The sequence below is a fragment of the Erythrolamprus reginae genome, chromosome 6 (assembly GCF_031021105.1).
Source record: "Erythrolamprus reginae isolate rEryReg1 chromosome 6, rEryReg1.hap1, whole genome shotgun sequence".
In the NCBI taxonomy this organism is placed as follows: Eukaryota; Metazoa; Chordata; class Lepidosauria; order Squamata; family Dipsadidae; genus Erythrolamprus; species Erythrolamprus reginae.
Window position 1 is genome coordinate 72,649,325 of NC_091955.1, and position 19,955 is coordinate 72,669,279.

Sequence of the window (19,955 nt, forward strand, 5' to 3'; positions counted from 1 at the left end):
AGCAGACATACATACATACAAACAAACAAACATGCTATACATAAATTGTATAGGCCCGGGGGAGATATCTCAATTCCCCCATGTCTGACAACAAAGGTGGGTTTTGAGGAGTTTACAAAAGGCAAGGAGGGTAGGGGCAGTTCTAATCTCTGGGGGGAGCTGGTTCCAGAGAGTCGGGGCCACCACAGAGAAGGCTCTTCCCCTGGAGCCCGCCAACTGACATTGTTTAGTTGATGGGACCCGGAGAAGGCCCACTCTGTGGGACCTAATCAGTCGCTGGGATTCGTGCAGCAGAAGGCGGTCTCGGAGATATTCTGATCCGATGCCATGAAGGGCTTTGTAGGTCATAACCAACACTTTGAATTGTGCCCGGAAATTGATCGGCAACCAATGCAGACTGCGGAGTGTTGGTGTAACATGGACATACCTTGGTAAGCCCATGACTGCTCTCGCAGCTGCATTCTGCACGATCTGAAGTTTCCGAACACTTTTCAAAAGTAGCCCCATGTAGAGAGCATTACAGTAGTCGAACCTCGAGGTGATCAGGGCATGAGTGACTGTGAGCAGTGACTCCCGGTCCAAAATGAAGTTACATCAGGGCATTATAGAGAACTTCAAAAAGGAGGTGATCGTATTGATATTCCCACATGTTAATTTAAAAAAAAAACAACCCCTATTACTAAGAAAAATATATTAAGAAATAACAAGGAAAGAGGTAAATCTATTAAGTAATTAGGAAGGTTTCACTGGATGGTTTTCAATACATCATATAAAGGCAGAATAATAGATTATTTTAATTGAGAAAAAAACAAAATCCTTGCAGAAAACATATTTGAAAACAGTTTTGCTGAATGAAAAAAACTGGCTACAGGCATCATAGATCATAATGAATGATGACCTGTTCAATGTCACTTCTGTGTCTCGAACAGATTTTATTAGCTATCTGCTGCTCTCCAACACTTATTCTTTTGATGATGGTTCTTATTTATTTATTTATTTATTTATTTATTTATTTATTTATTTATTTATTTATTTTGTCCAATACACAATGAGGGTTTTAGTGGGTATATATCTATATACACATAGTAAAATACATGATGAAGGTTATAGAGATGATACTCATAGTAAAATATATCTAAGAAAGAATAGAAAAGAAAATATAGTAATAGAACATATCAATGAAAGAATAGAAGAAGAGATATAGGAATAGAAGAAAGGTATAGGAGATATAGGAGAGCAAAAAGACAGGGGACGGAAGGCACTTTTCAGATGCTATTTCCAAATTACAGTTATAGAAGTCCATTAAAAACTATACATTTAAGACCAAACCTGTTAAACCTGTCAAAAACTATAAACAGAACCAATAAGTTTCCTTTCCAATTCAGAGATTCAGCCAAGGAACCAAATATGGAGAGAGATCACTCCATAAGAGACATCTGGAACCAATCTGCAGCCTGTGGCCACTTGGTGTCAATTTTGATATATTCTGTATCAGCCACAGAGAACAAACATGGCAAACAAAATGTATTCCAGCAAGAAGAAGCAACTCCAACCAAAATAGATGGAGTCAAGAAACCTACAGCACTTAGCCAGTATTTGGTAATTATAATATTTATTTAAAAGACTAAATTTTCTTTCTAAATGATGTACCCTTAAAATGAAAGGATTGCCTTAGAGTTACTAAGATTATATTTATTTAATTAATCTTTTATTTAAAAAAAATAACCTTAAAGACAAATGTCTTTGAGTAAATGCAGTAATTAAGAAATTGTGGGTCCATTCAACATAAATATTACCTTTCTGTCTGTAGGGTGACTTTGGAAGGCTCCACATTGGGGTTCTCCCATTCCATTTGTGGGCAGTGCATAAAATAACACAGCGTGTACAAGGCCTCCGGTTCCCAGTAGAGCGACCCCTGGCGATGATGCAAAGGTGTGGTGTTGCCATGTTGCTTTGCACTGAGAGGCTGCAGATGGTGCATTGCCCGAGACACCAAGTCACCTGAAAAGGAGCAAACAAGTCAATAAGAGGCTTTTCTTATTCTACTTCAGCTATAGGCTTCCCTCTTCAGGCAAGAATTTTTTTAAATTTTCACTTCAATCACATATGCAAAATAACATACCAGCAATCTTAAAATACATTACAATAATTATTTCTCTTAACTTTGATATTCATGATCCATCCAATGCTGCCTCCAATACAATTGACATCTGGACAATAATAATTACTCAAATTTCTTATGTGTATTTTAAGTGCTATTAACTAATACATTTTTTAAATTGCTTCTTTTCTAATCAGATCTAATCATGTAGGCCATAGTGCATCAATCTTCTCCACATATTCTTAACAACAATTTCATAATATTTATTACCATTACTTTTATATTAATTGCCCTTAAAGATGAGAAACAAATATTCCCAATCATGTCAACTAAATCCTAAATTTTTTCTATTACATGGATCAAGAGTATATCAATTCGCCATCACTGCCTTAAGACTTGATTCTGTACCCAGGCAATGTCAAATCTTAAGACAGGTTGAGGTGAATGTATCAATGGACACCTTGCTGTGTGTTTTCTTTACTGTTTTCAAATGTTTTCTTGTTCAGATTGTTATATTTTGCTATTATATTTTTAATTCATTTAATTGTACATTCAAATATGTTGTGATTTATCCAAAGTCTTTTGGAGTGGTGGCTATACTCTAAATAACAACAATATTTTGATAGATGAAAGCAATGTCAATGGTAAAAGACCTCTGCACTGTTGCTAGAAAAACCTGAACAATTGGGTTGGGGCAGTAGTCACTAAAGGTATGCCAACTCAAAGGAGACTTTATCTTTTGCCTTTATTTTGTTTTCCACTTAGGAAACTATCTTTTTCTCTACAATAGATTAACCAAGGCATTCTAGGACATGTGGAATGGACTCTATCTTAGATAATTTATTTATTTATTTATTGGATTTGTATGCCGCCCCTCTCCAGAGACTCGGGGCGGCTAACAGCGACAATAAAACAGTGTACAATAGTAATTTGGTATTGATGATTAAAAATCAATTAATATAAAAACCAAACATACATACATACATACCATGCATAGAATTGTAAAGGCCTAAGGGGAAAGAGGATCTCAATTCCCCCATGCCTGGCGGCAGAGGTGGGTTTTAAGTTGTTTATGAAAGGCAAGGAGGGTGGGGGCAGTTCTAATCTCTGGGGGGAGTTGGTTCCAGAGGGCTGGGGCCACCACAGAGAAGGCTCTTCCCCTGGGTCCCGCCAGGCGACATTGCATCATTTATTGCAGCAGAATTATGCTATTGCTGCCCTCCTAAATTATGACTCTTAGAAAGTAGAGGATTTTAATTCCTAGTATTTTCTAGCTTGCCTTGAAAGATGAGAAATTGCTTTAATACACATATAGTAATTATGATTGGATTCTTTATCTACGATGCTAAATATAATTGAATGTTATTTCTTAAATGGAGATATATTTATCCCTAAATAGAACTTCTGTTGGTTCTAAATGCCATCACTTATCCATTGCCAAGAACTAGTTAAAATATTATATTATTCTGGGGTTGATTAAATGGCATCTTAATTGATCTGTGGTCAGTTAGTTTTTGACCCAATTGAAAATGTTGTTTTTGCCTTGAAATCCTAATCTCTACAGATCTAGATAGATAGCTATTTTAGGTGAACTTGTGTGTCATTTCTTCTGCGTTATAAATATCTCACTGCCTTGATCTCTGTACCTCTCCAGCGCGAAGTAAAAGAAATGAGGTATTTTCAGTTGTGATCAATACCATGGACAATGTCTTCAACAAATAACCAGGCCTAGTCATTGCGAGTGTTGCCGTTTTTCCACTCCTGGCCAAGTCACTGTGCTTTTTCAGAGGTCTCTAAGGCAGAAAAGCTTTTATGCTGCTGTTTATTGGGCTATGCATTATTGGGGGGTCTTAAAGTTGATGTACTGTACTGGTCAAATATGTTATTTATTGCCAACTAGGTTTATTTTCTTCCTGCTACTCTCACAGTCCTCAGTCATTTTCTTACTTCTTGTGTTCGATGGAGGATTGGTTTGTTTTTAAAAGAAAGAATGGGATGAAATAGCAAATAAAATACAGAATGAGAACAGAGACAGTATATGGCAGTGATAGCAAACCTTTGTTCCGTTGGGTGCCAAAAGCGTGCATGGATAAACTATTGTATATGCACACACCACATAATTCAATGCCCCCTGCCACTTGCACACATGCAGGTGACACCTCTCCATGCTGCCCTGCCCCTCATGCATGCATTTCCCCATTTCCCCACTTCTGGTGGGGCAAGTTGGCCCATTTTTTTGCCTTCCCCAGGCTCCCTGGATGCCAAAAACGCCCTCCCAAATGCCTCCCACACAAGCAAAAAATCAGCTGGTCAGCATGCACATGTGCGCTGGAGCTGAGCTAGGGCAACAGTTTGCATACCACAGGTTTGCCAGCACTGGTGTATAGCATTAAGGAAACATGTTGCCAAATCTACCAAATCAACATACTCCTCTACAAAATATCTACAAAATTGAGCCGGGGTGGCACAGCAGGTAGAGTGCTCTACTGCAAGCCACTGAAGCTGACTGTAGTTCTGTACGTCAGCGGTTCAAATCTCATCACCGGCTCAAGGTTGACACAGCCTTCCATCCTTCCGAGGTGGGTAAAATGAGGACCCGGATTGTGGGGGCAGTATGCTGGCTCTGTTAAAAAGTGCTATTGCTAACATGTTGTAAGCCGCCCTGAGTCTAAGGAGAAGGGTGGCATAAAAATCAAATAGGTAGATAGATAGATAGATAGATAGATAGATAGATAGATAGATAGATAGATAGATAGATAGATAGATAGAGGCAGGCAGGCAGGCAGGCAGGCAGGCAGGCAGGCAGGCAGGCAGGCAGGCAGGCAGGCAGGCAGGCAGGCAGGCAGGCAGGCAGGCAGGCAGGCAGGCAGGCAGGCAGGCAGATAAATCAATCAATCAATCTTCCAAATCAAGGAAGAGGAATGATGGCCCCTTTACAACCTGTGGACCTGGCTGGCTCAGGAATTCTGGGAGTTGAAGTCCACAGATCATAAAGGAACCACTATTCCCCACCCCTGTTCTAACGAGTCTTGCCAAGAGGAAAATGAAACCCCATCGTTTTCTTAACAGAAAATAATGGCATTATTCATAAAACACATTTTCAGAGGCAGATGATTTTCTTTAGCGAAAGGAGCCAGACACATTCCAACATGCTGTGCCTGGCAAGAAATTCATTGCGGCGCATAATATTTGCTTTGCTTGTGACAGAAAGCATGTGGCCAAGTTCTCCCCCTTTATTTTAAGCGAGTCTCCTCTCTCTCTCTCTGTCTGCTAACTGTCGAAAACTAGTATTGCATAAACTGAGATTTCTGGAGATTCCTGAAATGTTTAACAGGCATTCTATTCCATGCAACGTGGCATGGGCTTTCGAATAATAGCAACACAAATAACTCCGAGTGAAAAAGCTGTGAGGGACAACAATTTAAGCACCATTGGCTATCGTACAATGTCAAGGATTTGATTATCAATCCAATGTTGGGTTTCGATCTCAGGCCTGTATCTTCTTATCAGCTTAATAAATGGTAAAAAAAAATGTTCAGGTGCACATCTCCTTCCACTTTTTCTATGTTCCCCTTTCCTTTTGTTACTGTGTGTCACAGCATACGTCAGAATAAAAATGGACTGTGGCTACTCATCTATTTTATTTTTATTTTTCAAATATGTGCAGTACCATTGATTATGGAATCATTATGGACTGTCTGTAAAAGTTGGGAGTTAGAAATTGCACCGGATGTGGAATAAGACACGGACACCAAGAGCTGGATTTAAAATGGGTCACTTTATTAATGTTAAAAGAACCTTAACTGATTATTGACCAAATAACCAGGACCTGCAAAGGCCACTAGAAAATTTGGGGCAGAAAAAGCACCTTTGAGATTACATGAACTTGTTATACTCCTCAAAGGTTACAGGCATCACCAACCAAGAGATGCAGATGTGCATCTTTCGTATTCCATCTTCAGAACTTAAGTACAGGAGTAGCTTCTTGTGTTAGATGGAGGATTGGTTTGTTTTTAACAGAAAGAATGGGATAAAATACCAGATAAAATATAGAATGAGAACAGAGACATCTTCCCCAGGCCTTTATAGTTTTATGTATGGTATGCTTGTGTTGTATGTTCTTTTAAATAATGGGTTTTTAGATTTTTAAATATTAGATTTGTTCTCTGCACATTGTTTTATTATTGTTGTGAGCCGCCCCGATTCTGCGAAGAGGGGCGGCATACAAATTTGGGGCAGAAATAATTCACGAATAACCTTCCTGGGCAGCCATGGGCAAAGCTCCTTGCTGAACAAGAATTCCTGGTTCCTGGCCACCTCCTTAAAAAATACTACAAACATTTTGTTGTAATTGTTTACTGATATATTGTTTCTTACAGTTTTAATTTGTTTTGCATTTGCTTCTCTATAACCATAAATAAATAAATGCTTCAGGATCATTAAACATAATTAAAGTTAATTATTCTTCAAAATGCTCTAACCAATCTGCTGCATTCACAGTGAGATTTAATCAAAATTTATGTTTAAGAGCAAAGACTAGATCAAATTGTCAGCCCAAAGCATTTCACTTGGGGTCTTTGGCCTGCCACACTTTATCCTCACCATCCAATCCCTTTCAGGTTATTGGGTTAGGTGAGTCCCAAGGGCACGTCCTCTTCCGAGGACGTGCGTACCTATAGTTCCTGGCGAGAGGCAACCCATCATCTTTCAAGAGATGCCCTAAAGGAGAACACCAGTTGCTACCGCTGCCCATTTCTGCCCCTAACCAGTTACCAAAGGGAAAGCCAATTATTGAATTGTAAGAAAATGCGCCACACCCCCTAACCATCCATCCTCACTCTCCAGTGTGGAATAGGGGAAAAAATGGTCGCAACTAAAGCACTGAGACTGCCAAAATGTCCTATTCGGCCTCCGAGGATGACCCCATCAGGGCACACTGTAAGTTAGGGAGGGAGGGTGGGTATCCGCTTCGTCATTGGATGGGGGCAAAAAGAGGATCGCCTCGGCACAGCCCTATATATAGGGCTTGCCCGGCCTGCCCCCGGAAGCAAAATGCTGCGTGCAAAAGTACACAGCCAGCAATGGCGATTTTGCGATGGCTCATGAGAAGTGGCACAAAGCGCTGTGCCATGTCTTCCGAGCCCCGGAACAATTTCAGACAGCTGCTAAAACAGTCATTCGTGCATATCTGTGTTGTAATAGTTTCACTCCTACCCGATTGAGTGGTTCCAGTTAGAGGTCATGCAACAAAAGAACAGATGTCAATGAGTCAAAGGTTTGTGCATTTTGCTAACAAGTAAATTAGTATTGTTTCATCCCTAAGTAATTAAGGGGTGCCATACTACAAACATTTTGTTGTAATTGTTTACTGAAATATTGTTTCCTACAGTTTTAATTCGTTTTGTATTTGCTTCTCTATAACCATAAATAAAGAAATGCTTCAGGATCACTGAACAAGAGTTAATTATTTTTCAAAATGCTCTAACCAATCTGCTGCATTCACAGTGAGATTTAATCAAAATTTATGTTTAAGAGCAAAGCCTAGTTCAAATTGTCAGCCCAAAGCTTGGGGTCTTTGGCCTGCCACACTTTATACTATTTTAAAATGTATTCTTTGCTATGGGAATTTGGGAGAGGTCATTGCATGAGGGATGCTTGCATGTAGCCATAACAAATCTCTTCTAGATTTGTCTTTGCACACCTGCACCTGCACAGAAGGAGATGGGTGTTGCTGCCAAGTTGGCAGATGAAGATGGTCAACATGATGGACTTGGTGGTGTGGGGACAAGGGCTTGAACTTTCAACTGGGTGGAGAAACCCCTGCGACTTCAGATTTGGATTTTTCCCAGATGTGCCAAAATGACTCTGCTAATAAATTGGAACTTTGAGGAAAACTTTGCCTTGGGCTCTGATTTAATTTCCGATGCTATTTGAAACCCTGACATAAATATTCATTTAGTACTTATGGAAACTTAGACTTGGGAGGTGATGAGATGAATGTGTGGTGCTAATTAACTAAAACAACTAATTAATTAAATTAATTAACTGGCTTACATAAGAAAGTGATTTTCTACATGTTTTTAAACTGAAAAAAAGAAGTGACATGATAAACTTTGTTTAAAATTATGCTCAGCATCTAGAACACTGAGATAATATTTCGTCTCCTTTTGAATAACTCTAGAATTTGGTTCATTTCCACATACAATTTCTAATTAGCCTAACAGATTTGGTTTCTCACATCATGTTAAACCATAATGTACAGTATGTTGATTTCATATGGTGTATAAACCCAGTCATTATCATTCATTAAACATGTTTATGGTTTTAACATGTTGGATAAATTTAGTTAACAAACCACAGTTAAAGAAAAATGTCTTTTATCATTTTTGTCTAAACTGTCTGAAGAATCTACACTGAAAAATGTGCCCACTTTTGAGCTTCATAACTGGGTTAGTTTTTTCAGATAATGTTTCTTATGTTGAAATCCAACAATATGTACATTTCACAAAATCAACTAGAAGTTGTGCAATATGACACACAGTAAAGCAATTAACTTGTTAAACTTCCTTGCGATTTAGCAATGATTGATGCTCAGTTGCTTCCTGTGCCATATCCTAATGCTTCCCTTTTTCTAAGGATTCAAACAAAAACCAATGTTGAAAAACTGACATTAACAGAAGTTGATGCAAATCATTATTGTAACCAGTTTAAGTTTCTTTTTTTTATATAACATTAGGCTCTTGACAGCGTATTGTCTGAAGCCCTAAAAGTTCTGGTCCCTATTCGTTCGTGATCCATATCATGTGCCTTTGTTTCCCTTTCTATCATTGTCTTGCTTTGCTTTTTAACACCAAAGCAATCTCAACAAGGGACCATTTCCTACCATGGGTTGCCTAGCAACAGCAGGTCCTCAATCAAGGATACAGCATTTACAGAACAAAATTCCAAAATAGGGAAAGCAAATTATTATTGCTGTGTATCCTTTTTGATGCATATCAGTTACTTTGATTACTACTTCCAATGATAACACAAAAGGGTTAAGCACGAATCATGCCAGTCTTCGCAGCACAGTAGCAAAAATGGGGACACAGCTGGAATTAAATGTAAAGTTAAAATGAGATAAGGAATAACTAGAAAAAAATTGCCCAAATCAAAATACTGAGCGTTTGTAACCTGCAGAGAACTGAGAGCTAAAGTCTACCCTCCAAATTAGGAACTACTGAAAAAAAATTCTACACTCCAAATTAGAAGCCGCTGTATTCAATAAAATCTGCAGATCCCAAGACAACATCTAGAGAAGAGTATAGACCAGAAGGTAGTTCTTTTTAGTGGTTTTCCCCTTACTCCTGAACACACATCAGTTTTTGAGATCAGCTTTTGTTCATTTATTTATTGCCATGGTGGTAATTAGAATGCAGTATTGCAGGCCGACCAACTGATTCGATTGAACGGCTGTTAATTTTACCTCAGGGACCGCCTTCTGCCGCACAAATCCCAGCGACCAGTTAGGTCCCACAGAGTGGGCCTTCTCCGGGTCCTGTCAACTAAACAATGTCGCTTGGCGGGACCCAGGGGAAGAGCCTTCTCTGTGGCGGCCCCGGCCCTCTGGAACCAACTCCCTCCAGAGATTAGAATTGCCCCCACCCTCCTTGCCTTTCGTAAGCTACTTAAAACCCACCTCTGCCGCCAGGCATGGGGGAATTAGATTTCTTCTCCCCCTAGGCCATTACAATGGTATGCATAGTATGTTTGTATGTGTGTTTGGTTTTCTATATTAAGGGGTTTTAATTTGTTTTCATTATTGGATTATTTTTTTATATTGTCTATGATTGCTGTTAGCCGCCCCGAGTTTTCGGAGAGGGGCGGCATATAAATCCAATCAACTTGAACTTGAAACTTTACATCCGGTTCACCAAACTGATAGTTGTAAGGACTGGCTGACCCCGGCCATCTGACCCCACTGCTTCCAGGAGTCTCCACATGGCCCGTTTGGAGGCAGGACCTTTGCAGAGGCTGGGAGGGCAAAAAATGGGCCTACCAAAAGTACCAGAAGTCTGTTTCTGGCCTCTGGGGGGCCTCTAGAGCCCATGGATGACATTTTTCACCCTCGCAAAGGCTCGAGGAAAGCCCCAAATCCTAGGAAAGTTGAAAACACTCACCCCTGCCATGGGACAGGAGGCCAAGTAGGCCATGTCCACCCAGCAACCAGGAAGAGAACCGGTTGCTAAAAATGTTCCATCCCACTCTTGAGACTGACCCTCCTCACTGCAAGGAATTCAGACCTGACCAGTTCAAGGTTCACTCAGCTTTCCATTCTTCTGAGATTGGTAATATGGGGGCAATATGCTGACTGAGAGAGGACATTAGTAATTCCAATTTTCCCCATTGCTTGCCAAAAGATGACTTAGAAGCTTGCAAATGATTGTCACATGACCCCAATATGTAACTGTTATAAATTCATGGCAAGCACCCAATTGTTGATCACGTTACTGTGGGGATACAGCAATGGTTATAAGTAAGAGGACCAGCTGCAAGTCACCATTATAATAGTCACTAATTCAATAGTTGTAAATTGAGGACTATCTGTATCCACATATGCACACATACCTACCTACCTACCTACCTACCTACCTATCTATCTATCTATCTATCTATCTATCTATCTATCTATCTATTTATTGGATTTGTATGCCGCCCCTCTCCGTAGACTCGGGGCGGCTAACAACAATGATAAAAACAGCATGTAACAATCCAATCCAATACTAAAATAACTAAAAAACCCTTATTATAAAAACCAAACATACATACAGACATACCATGCATAAACTGTAAGGGCATAGGGGGAAAGAATATCTCAGTTTCCCCCATGCCTGACGGCAGAGGTGGGTTTTAAGAAGTTTACGAAAGGCAAGGAGGGTGGGGGCAATTCTAATCTCTGGGGGGAGTTGGTTCCAAAGGGCCGGGGCCGCCACAGAGAAGGCTCTTCCCCTAGGTCCCAGCAAATGACATTGTTTAGTTGACGGGACCCGGAGAAGGCCCACTCTGTGGGACCTAACTGGTCGCTGGGATTCGTGCAGCAGAAGGCGGTCCCTGAGATAATCTGTATCTATACATAAACAATTTGTTGTGTGCTTTTCAAGGCTAAATGCAAAACTCCTATTCCCTGTGACACACATATAACTCTTTATATCTGCCTATCCTCAAGCATACTATATGCAGCTCCGTGACCTTGAAGCAGAAGGGGATCTTCACTAATTTGATCTTAATATTCTAATCATAATATTCTTACTATTCTCATCTTAATATTCTAGTAACTGAAAAATAATTTTGCACTGTTCAGGCTCAGCCTGGGCTTTATTTTCTTACATAGCAAAAAGGTTTATCTTTTTCTGACATAGCAAAAAGGTTTATCATGATTCAAAACCTGTCTTCTGAACAACTTCACCGAGGGAATATGAACTGATGTTACAAGTAGATACTCACCACAAACCTGCTCTCTGGAGGTATGTGTTTATAAAATGGGATGTGGTTGCTCAAAACTCCAAAGGGGAAAAGATTAGAAAACATTATGTACACTTACTAAGTTCTGCGATGCTTCCCACGCGTGTAGCAAGCAGGGACTGCTCGATGGTTCGCAATTCTGATTGGCTAAACATCTGGACATCTCCTGGCTTGTTTGACCTTTGCTGTTCTTTGTGAAGATTCAGACTTTCTGGCAGGCAAGGAACACCTGGTGTTAAAGCAGAAAGAAGAAAGGATGAAAAGTTCAGTGTGGTTATAAAATCCAGACAACCACAAGGTTTTCAGTTTAACAGACTCAAATCTACAATGCTATCCTACAGTTGGAGACTGAGCATTGATCAGTCAAGCCTAATAGTATGTATTTGGTTGCCAGTGTCTTTAAGGATTTTAAGAACTTATTCTTACTATTTAAGGTCTTCAGTTGAACTGAAGACCTTAAAGCAGTGGTTCTCAATCTTCCTAATGCTCTGGCCCCTTAATACAGTTCCTCATGTTGTGGTTACCTGCAACCAAAAATCTAGTGCCAATTTTCCCAACAGAGCTTTAAGCTGATTGACAGAGGGACACCCCCACTGTAAATGCCTGATTGGTCAGATTGCAAAAATATGTTCCAAGGTGCCAGAATAGAAGCTTTAGTTCTTAACATCATGGGAAATTTCTCTTTTCCCATGGTCTTAGGCGACCCCTGTGAGATGGTTGTTCAACCCCCAAAGGGATCCCGACCCCCAAAGGGTCCTGATCCCCAAGTTGAGGACCACTGCCTATTATCCAGACATTGTTTCAAACTGGAGATGACAAGAAATCAAATCAGGCACCTGATACAGGGAAAGCATGTGCTTGGACACCAATCCATGACTCCCTCCCAGTCTTAGCTACTTGTTCCTAACCAGGATAAATAACCAGGATAAATATCCAAGTGATGAAATGAGAGCTCCTCACTTTTGTACAGACCTGTGATGTCAGGTGCAAGAACGTAAGTGACATAGTTTATATTGGAGCACATATTTTGTCATGTTGAACTCCTTGATTCTCTGGATGGACCTCGATGCTCTCAGTATATGTCATTGTTCCTCATTCATTATATTGTGCTTGACTAAAGACTAGTTCATAAGACCGTCTATCTTCCAAATGACAGACAAAGCTGACTTTTTCATCCTGAAACAGAGGTTTCAACGTAGATATACAAAAATGGCTGAGAAATGTTTGAGTGACCCTATTTAAACTGCGGAGCAAAGCTTAACTGAGCTACAACAGAGACACCTGCAAAATCAATTCCACCCAAGGTGATTCACCTCTTTTTCTCTTAAGATAGTCTTATTCTGGGTCAATAGAAGAGCAACGCATTTTCTTCTAACTCATAAGCAGTTAGCCTTCCTTGATGAAAGTGCAAATACCACTGCCTGTGAAAAGCCGCCTGCACTTATAGCAATTATCCAGGTTAATCTCTGAAAATAAAGCAACTGCCAATTCTCTTGCATAGTAGATAATAGATAAGTATGTGGAGCCTATGCTAGCTTTGGAAGCAGTTATCAGAAGCTAAATATACTAAGCCAGCATCATCATGACATCTCCTAATGCTGACAGGCTAGTGCAAGCTAAATTGTACATCAGAAAACTGATTCTATACTGTCATTCCAGCATAAGTGCACCAGTGTGCCTTCCATCCCCTGTCCAATTGTCTCTCTTTATCTCACTTATCTTTTCTTCCTTTCATATATGATCTCCTATACTTTTATATCTTTTCTTCTCTCCTTTTCTTCATTTATATTACTACATATTGTTGTGGTTAGCTCTGGCCCTGCTCCTGCCCCAAGGACTGTGGATGTGGGGGAGACATCCACATGTTGCAGGCCTGTTTTGCCCCCGGTGGAATCTGATGATGAAGGCTCCTCTGACCAAGAAGACATGAGTGACAGGGAGGAGGAGAGTGTGGCAGACAGCTCAGAAGGAGGTCGATCAATTATCTAGCTCCTCCTTGAATTCAGAACAAGAGTTAATGGTACAGCCACGCATGCGGAGAGCGATGCATAAGCAACAACAACTGAGAGATTATTATCAAAGAAAATGAGGCCACCTGTGGTTGGATGGGGCTGTGGTAATTAGTGAGGCTGCTATAAATAGCAGCCTGTGGGTTTGGCCATTGTAGAGGATTATCTGATCGTTGTGTTTCGTGACTGCTTTACTGACTTTGACTTTTTGTGTGCTGATTTTTCCCCGCTTTGAAACTAAACCTGAGCAAAGTGTGTTTCACTTTGTGAAAAAAGAAGGACTGTGAATTGCCTCACAGCTACAAGCTAAGTATCACAGAACTGATAAGGGACTTGTACAAATTACTAGTTTGTTTGGAGACGAGTGCTCTTTGCTATACCAACAGAGGACTTGGTTTAAGTGAATTTTCATTATAAAGAAGATTGTTTTGAATTTTCAAACGTGTGTGTGTCTGAAATTTATACCTGTGCATTTTTGGGAGGATTCTACCAGAGAGCCCGACAGAACACATATCTATTCTCTTCAATGTGTATTATGTATTGGACAAAATAAATAAATAAAAAAAAATAAAAACAGTAAGTAGTAATCAAACCTGCCTTAGCTAGAATCAGCCTTGCTGAAAGAAAAGCGATATACCAACTGAAAATACAATAATTAAGAAAATTCTTGAATGTGCTGAATTAGACAAAATGAGGATGGAACATATTCTCAACTACATTAAAATGGAACAATTATATCAATGAATAATAAATAAATATGTTAATGAAAATGATTATATAAATACGGTAATGGAAAAGATTACACAAGCATGGATTTATTGTTGGTAAAATTAACTGTATCATAACCCTAGAGATTATGTAGTGTAGTTGTATGGTATGGTATTGTTTTGTTCTGTTTAAATATGTATATATATATATATATTTAATGTAAATAAGTGAATAAAACTATTTTTTAAAGCAATTGAACCTGCCTTCAACAAATTTTTATATTGCGAATGAATTTCTGTCTATCTATATATTCTGAAGGATACCAGGAAACTTTGTATAGAGAAGCATATTAAAAAAAACAGTCTGAGAAATGTTCAAAAATGAACATAATATTTACGTTATAGTATAGTATAAGCTTTTACGGATGCCCCTGGAGAATTAATAGAAAAGCTTTTAAGGGGAAATGAAACTTTTCACTATTTTTGCTACAATGGGCCACCTAGTTTTTCTGATAATTGTTTTTTTAATGTTCAGCCAACAAGCAAGAGATTCACAGAAAGAGTGATGATGTGCATATTTTATTACTACTAAAAACTGGGTTTTTAATTATGATTACAAGAAATGCTGCAGAGAAGTTACAACTAAATAGATTTAATCACAGAACTGCTTAATTATTACATTTTAAAAGAATATAAATATAGAACCCTGGGGTCTTAACCCACCGTGCAACATAAAATTATATATTTGAAACAGCTCATCCAATCCATAGTGAGTTCCTAAAACACTTACTTCCAGTCTCATTTCTATGGGAGAAATGGCAAATGTTTTAGTCCCTTGATCATTACGGTAATTACTTTACACAATCTCATGAAAAAAAATGCAAAATACTGATTGTGTATGACAGCGCTCTGTTATCTTGCTCTAACTGGCTGCCACTGACCAAATTCATGAGCCGTGCATGTTATGAGATCATCATCTGCACCGGCTGTTATGAGTGCAAAAATTATAACTTGCATGTTATGAATTATATGGCATGTAGGGTAGTGGTTTATGATTCCGGAGGCTGTTCCAAATGGTTAGTTTTTCCTCTTTATAATTAGGCATATGTAAAACATTGGTCAGGAGATACAGTAGCTTTTACACAAAGAAACTGATTTCCTAATCTGTCAAATAAATAGAAAAACCCAAAATACATGTGCACAGTAAAAAGCACAATCAGGGGGGAAAACTAATGATTGGCAAATGCCACACATGACAACGGTTTAGTAGACTGTCCCAACTTAGGTGACTCACTAAATTTCAGTCCAGTTGGGAAAAAGAAAGAGTTGCTTAAACTGAAATGAGGTCAGGATGGTTGTGTAAGCAATGGGGAGACACATTCAGTTCCATTTTTCTTAACAGATGACAACAAGAATATATGTGAGATACTGTCAACCTATTCATTCACACTGAGATTGCACGAGTATCCACATGAGCTCTTTCCATAAAGTACTGACTCAATGTGATCTGTTCAAATTGAAAATTTAGCAACTCTGAGGGATGTCATTACTGACTATGTCTGTTCTCTATTCCAAGGTTTTATTGCAGCATAATCTTAATAAACTGTATTTTTTTTTTCTGCTTCAGCCACATGTCTGATAAACATGCAGACATTCAAGGCTTCAAAACTTGATTTATTTGTTTATTCCATTTATGTGGCCAGCCATCTGAAATGAATAACTCTGAATGGTCTACAATGTAAAAAGAAATGAACAAAAATAGAAGGAATAGTAGTCTGGGTCAAAACAGACTCATCAGTCCAAATCAATATAATCAATGTGTACAGATTCAGCCTAGTTCCTGATCCGTAAGCCCGGAGACAAAGCCAATCTTTAAGGCCTTACAAAAGGCTAGTAGGGGTCAGTGCCAATTTGATCTCTGGGGAAATCAAAGTGTGTGGGGGCATATGTGCCACAATACAAAAGGCTCTCTTCCTGGCCCGATAGGTAGCATTTCTTAACAGATGGAACCTGAAGCAAGCTCTGTCTGCCAGACCTAATGGGATGGGTATAGATAACACCTTCTGCCGTATGAATCCCAGTGAACAGTTAGGTCCCACAGAGTTGGCCTTCTCCAGGTCCTGTCAACTAGACAATGTCGCTTGGCGGGGCCTAGGGCAAGAGCCTTCTCTGTGGGGGCTCCGACCCTCTGGAATCAGCTCCTCCCAGAGATTCGTAATGCCCGCACCCTCCTTGCCTTCTGTAAGAACCTGAAAACCCATTTATGCCGCCAAGCTTGGGGTCGCTAGACCCTAGCATCTGTCCGACAAGTGTAATGTATGCTTGTTGTTCGAATGTGAATGATTTTAAGGATTTTTTAGAATACCGTAGTTAGTTATATTAATTGGATCTTAGATATTTATATTATATACTGTTTTTTGATATGTTGTAAGCTGTCCCGGCTCCTTGGAGAAGGGCAGCAAACAAATCCAATAAACAAACAAATAAATAAATAAAAGTGGTCCCTCAAATAACCTGACCCCATGCCACAAATGCTTTTTTTATCTTATACTTAGCACACCTTGAATTAAACCTGGGAGAAAACCAGCAATTGATATAGCTGCAGAATGAGATTTACTTTGCTTCCCTCGCTGTTATTGGTTTGTTATACCTGTCTTTCTAAATCAAAGATTCTGACACATCTCTATAAACTTTAATAATGGAACCAGGTGTCATTTGTCATTGGAAAATTATATAATTGAATGATAACTTTATTACTTAGCACTGCATTTGCTGTTCAGTGTCATTCAGGATCACATTATATGCTTGAGCATCATACTTGGGCTCATGACTTATTCATCATCCATTAATTCTTGGCCTTACTTTGTTTTATCACAGACATTTTTCAGAACCATATTCCCACTATATTCACCTTCAGGCTTCTTCTGATATATCCAACTCTCATATCTATGTAACAAATTAGGCAGAAGTATGTTCATATACACAGATATTTCAATTTCTTTTTGACAAACATTAGTTCACCATATTCTGCCCATTGCCTTTTTCTCAGAATTTGCATACTTTAAAAATTCTCCAATTTTGATGTTTTTATATTTTTTCTCTCATTTCTTACAATTCCCATTAACTTTTAATTATTCACTAATTTCTCTAACAAACACAACTATTAATCTTTACTACATTAACTTTGAGATCAACACTTACAGTTGTATCCTACTTATTGTAAATCATTCAGTTCTGCACAAATACAGTGGTACCTCGTGATACGAACCCCTCGTGATATGAACCTGGGGTTCGGAAATTTTTTGCCTCTTCTTATGAACTTTTTTCGGCTTACGAACCCACCACAGATCGCAAAATGGCGCTCCGCTGGGTGCCGCCGCCCGGCTGTCACCTTAAAACAGCCAGGGGGCTTCTCGGCGTTCTCCCAAACCTGAACCCGAACTTTTCGGGTTTGAGTTCCGGAGGGCGCCGAGAAGCCCCGCCACCTGGCTGTCACCTTCTGAAACAGCCGGTCAGATGTCTTCGTGACGTCAAAGCTCCGCCCATGGAATTCCCTATTGGGATTCCCCACCTCCTTTCTAGCCTCCAGATCGGCCGAAAACTTCCAGGTTCGGCATTCGGGAGAATGCTGAGAAGCCCCCCAGCTGTTTCAGAAGGTGACAGCCGGGCGGCGGTGCCCAGCAGAGCGCCATTTTGCGATTTTTTTGCTTTTTGCATGGATTAATCGCGTTTACATTGTTTCCTATGGGAAACAATGTTTCGTCTTACGAACTTTTCACCAAAAGAACCTACTTCCGGAACCAATTAGGTTCGTAAGACGAGGCATTACTGTACATAGACATTGAATTCTCCAACCAACATGTTTTAATGCCACCATAAATATTCCATAAATATAATAAACAAAATTATCCCCCCGGTAATCACAAATCATTGCCCTACTATCTAATCAATATTAAACCATTATCGAAGTACTCCAAATACGCTCATGTGTGGTTTATTTGCATTATATACTACTCTTATCAATTCAAAAACCGTATTGTCCATAGGCATGCAAAATATTCCATTTTCAAACCTATTCTTGTTATAAATATGTTTCTAAAACTATTTTTTTACATTCATACATATCTCAATGACCAGTCGAATGGCAAAAATCTCATGTCAAGCATACAATCACACAGCCCCTTGTACAGCAAATCACAGTAGTGGAAGTGAAAAGGCTATGAGTGATCTGGCAGTATTTTAAAATTGATATACAAGATGTTGTTCAAAGACTTGGTCGCAGCTTCCACCTGCTTTTTTGAGTAAGAGTTATGAGGCCAGGAGGATCCTTAACTGCAGAGAGTGAAAAAGAAACTCAAAATTGTTTTGCCTTGATTCTCTTTAATATAAAAGGTGAGAGATAGAGAACTTGAACTTTCAAGGTTCTGTTATTACAGCCTATATCAATCAAATAAATTTCTTTCTGAGGTTTCTGTTACCTGGCCTGGCCTGGCCTTGAAAGATTGACAGTTGCATAGACTTTGAATACACACAGATATGTTATTTTTCCTAACTATCCTTGGGGTCATAGTGAATAGGTCAATGAACATGTCAACTCTCTACATGGTGATTATGAAAAAGTCAAGTTGCTATGCTAGGGATTATTGAGAAAGAGATTGAAAACTGCCAACACTGGAAAGCCTCTCTATAGAAATATAAGCTACATCTGCACCAGGAATACTACGTACATTTCTGATCACCACATTTGGGGAAAAAGATACAGCAGACTGAATAAAATTTGGAAGAGACTAAGCAAGATGATCAGGGCAAACACCAAAAATATTAGAATCCATTAGCTCAAGGAAAAGGTGACAAAAAGTTGTATAAAATTATGCAAGGCAACAAAGCAAATAAATAGAGAGAAATGCCTCTGATGCTGAATGGAAAGTGATTTAGTGAAATATTCCTTCACAGTGCATAAAAAATAAAATAAATACCAATAATCGCCAGTAAATTGGTTGACTGCTGTTATTGTTAGAAATATAAATGTTGGGTTAAAATGGGTCTTAACTTGCTCAGGAGTCTTTTGTTTTCATATTTGACATGACACAGTTTGAAGTATTTGTTCTCTGCTTTGTGATAAAACTTTGTACCTTGCTAACCCAGAAGCTGTGGTAGACTGTTTCCTGTCTACTACCTGCCAGCTACGACAATGAAGCACGATGTTGGTAGCAAACCAAATAGTAAAGACAGGTCTTTCCAATAAGGAAATGACTAATCTATGAGTGAGATTTAGAAACATTAACTGGATAATACTAGTGAACTACTGACCTCTACATTTGGGAAATAATTTCCGTGAAATCAAGCTTGTTTTTAATAGGAAAGTGAACACAAGAACAAGGGGACACAATCTGAAGTTAGTTGGGGGAAAGATCAAAAGCAACATGAGAAAATATTATTTTACTGAAAGAGTAGTAGATCCTTGGAACAAACTTCCAGCAGATGTGGTAGATAAATCCACAGTAACTGAATTTAAACATGCCTGGGATAAACATATATCCATCCTAAGATAAAATACAGAAAATAGTATAAGGGCAGACTAGATGGACCATGAGGTCTTTTTCTGCCGTCAGACTTCTATGTTTCTATGTTTCTATG

At 39.1% G+C, this 19,955-nt stretch overlaps 1 protein-coding gene across 2 annotated transcripts in view; it reads right to left on the bottom strand.

The window, feature by feature from the left end:
* Positions 1-19,955, bottom strand: part of ABTB3 (ankyrin repeat and BTB domain containing 3) — a 264,027-nt gene that overhangs the window by 65,465 nt on the left and 178,607 nt on the right. For both annotated transcript variants that reach the window (XM_070756234.1, XM_070756233.1), the window contains exons 2-3: positions 11,682-11,831; positions 1,797-2,001 (exon numbers count right to left, since the gene is read on the bottom strand). In XM_070756234.1, the coding sequence (XP_070612335.1) occupies positions 1,797-2,001; positions 11,682-11,831 (355 nt within the window). The remainder of the gene's footprint in view (positions 1-1,796; positions 2,002-11,681; positions 11,832-19,955) is intronic.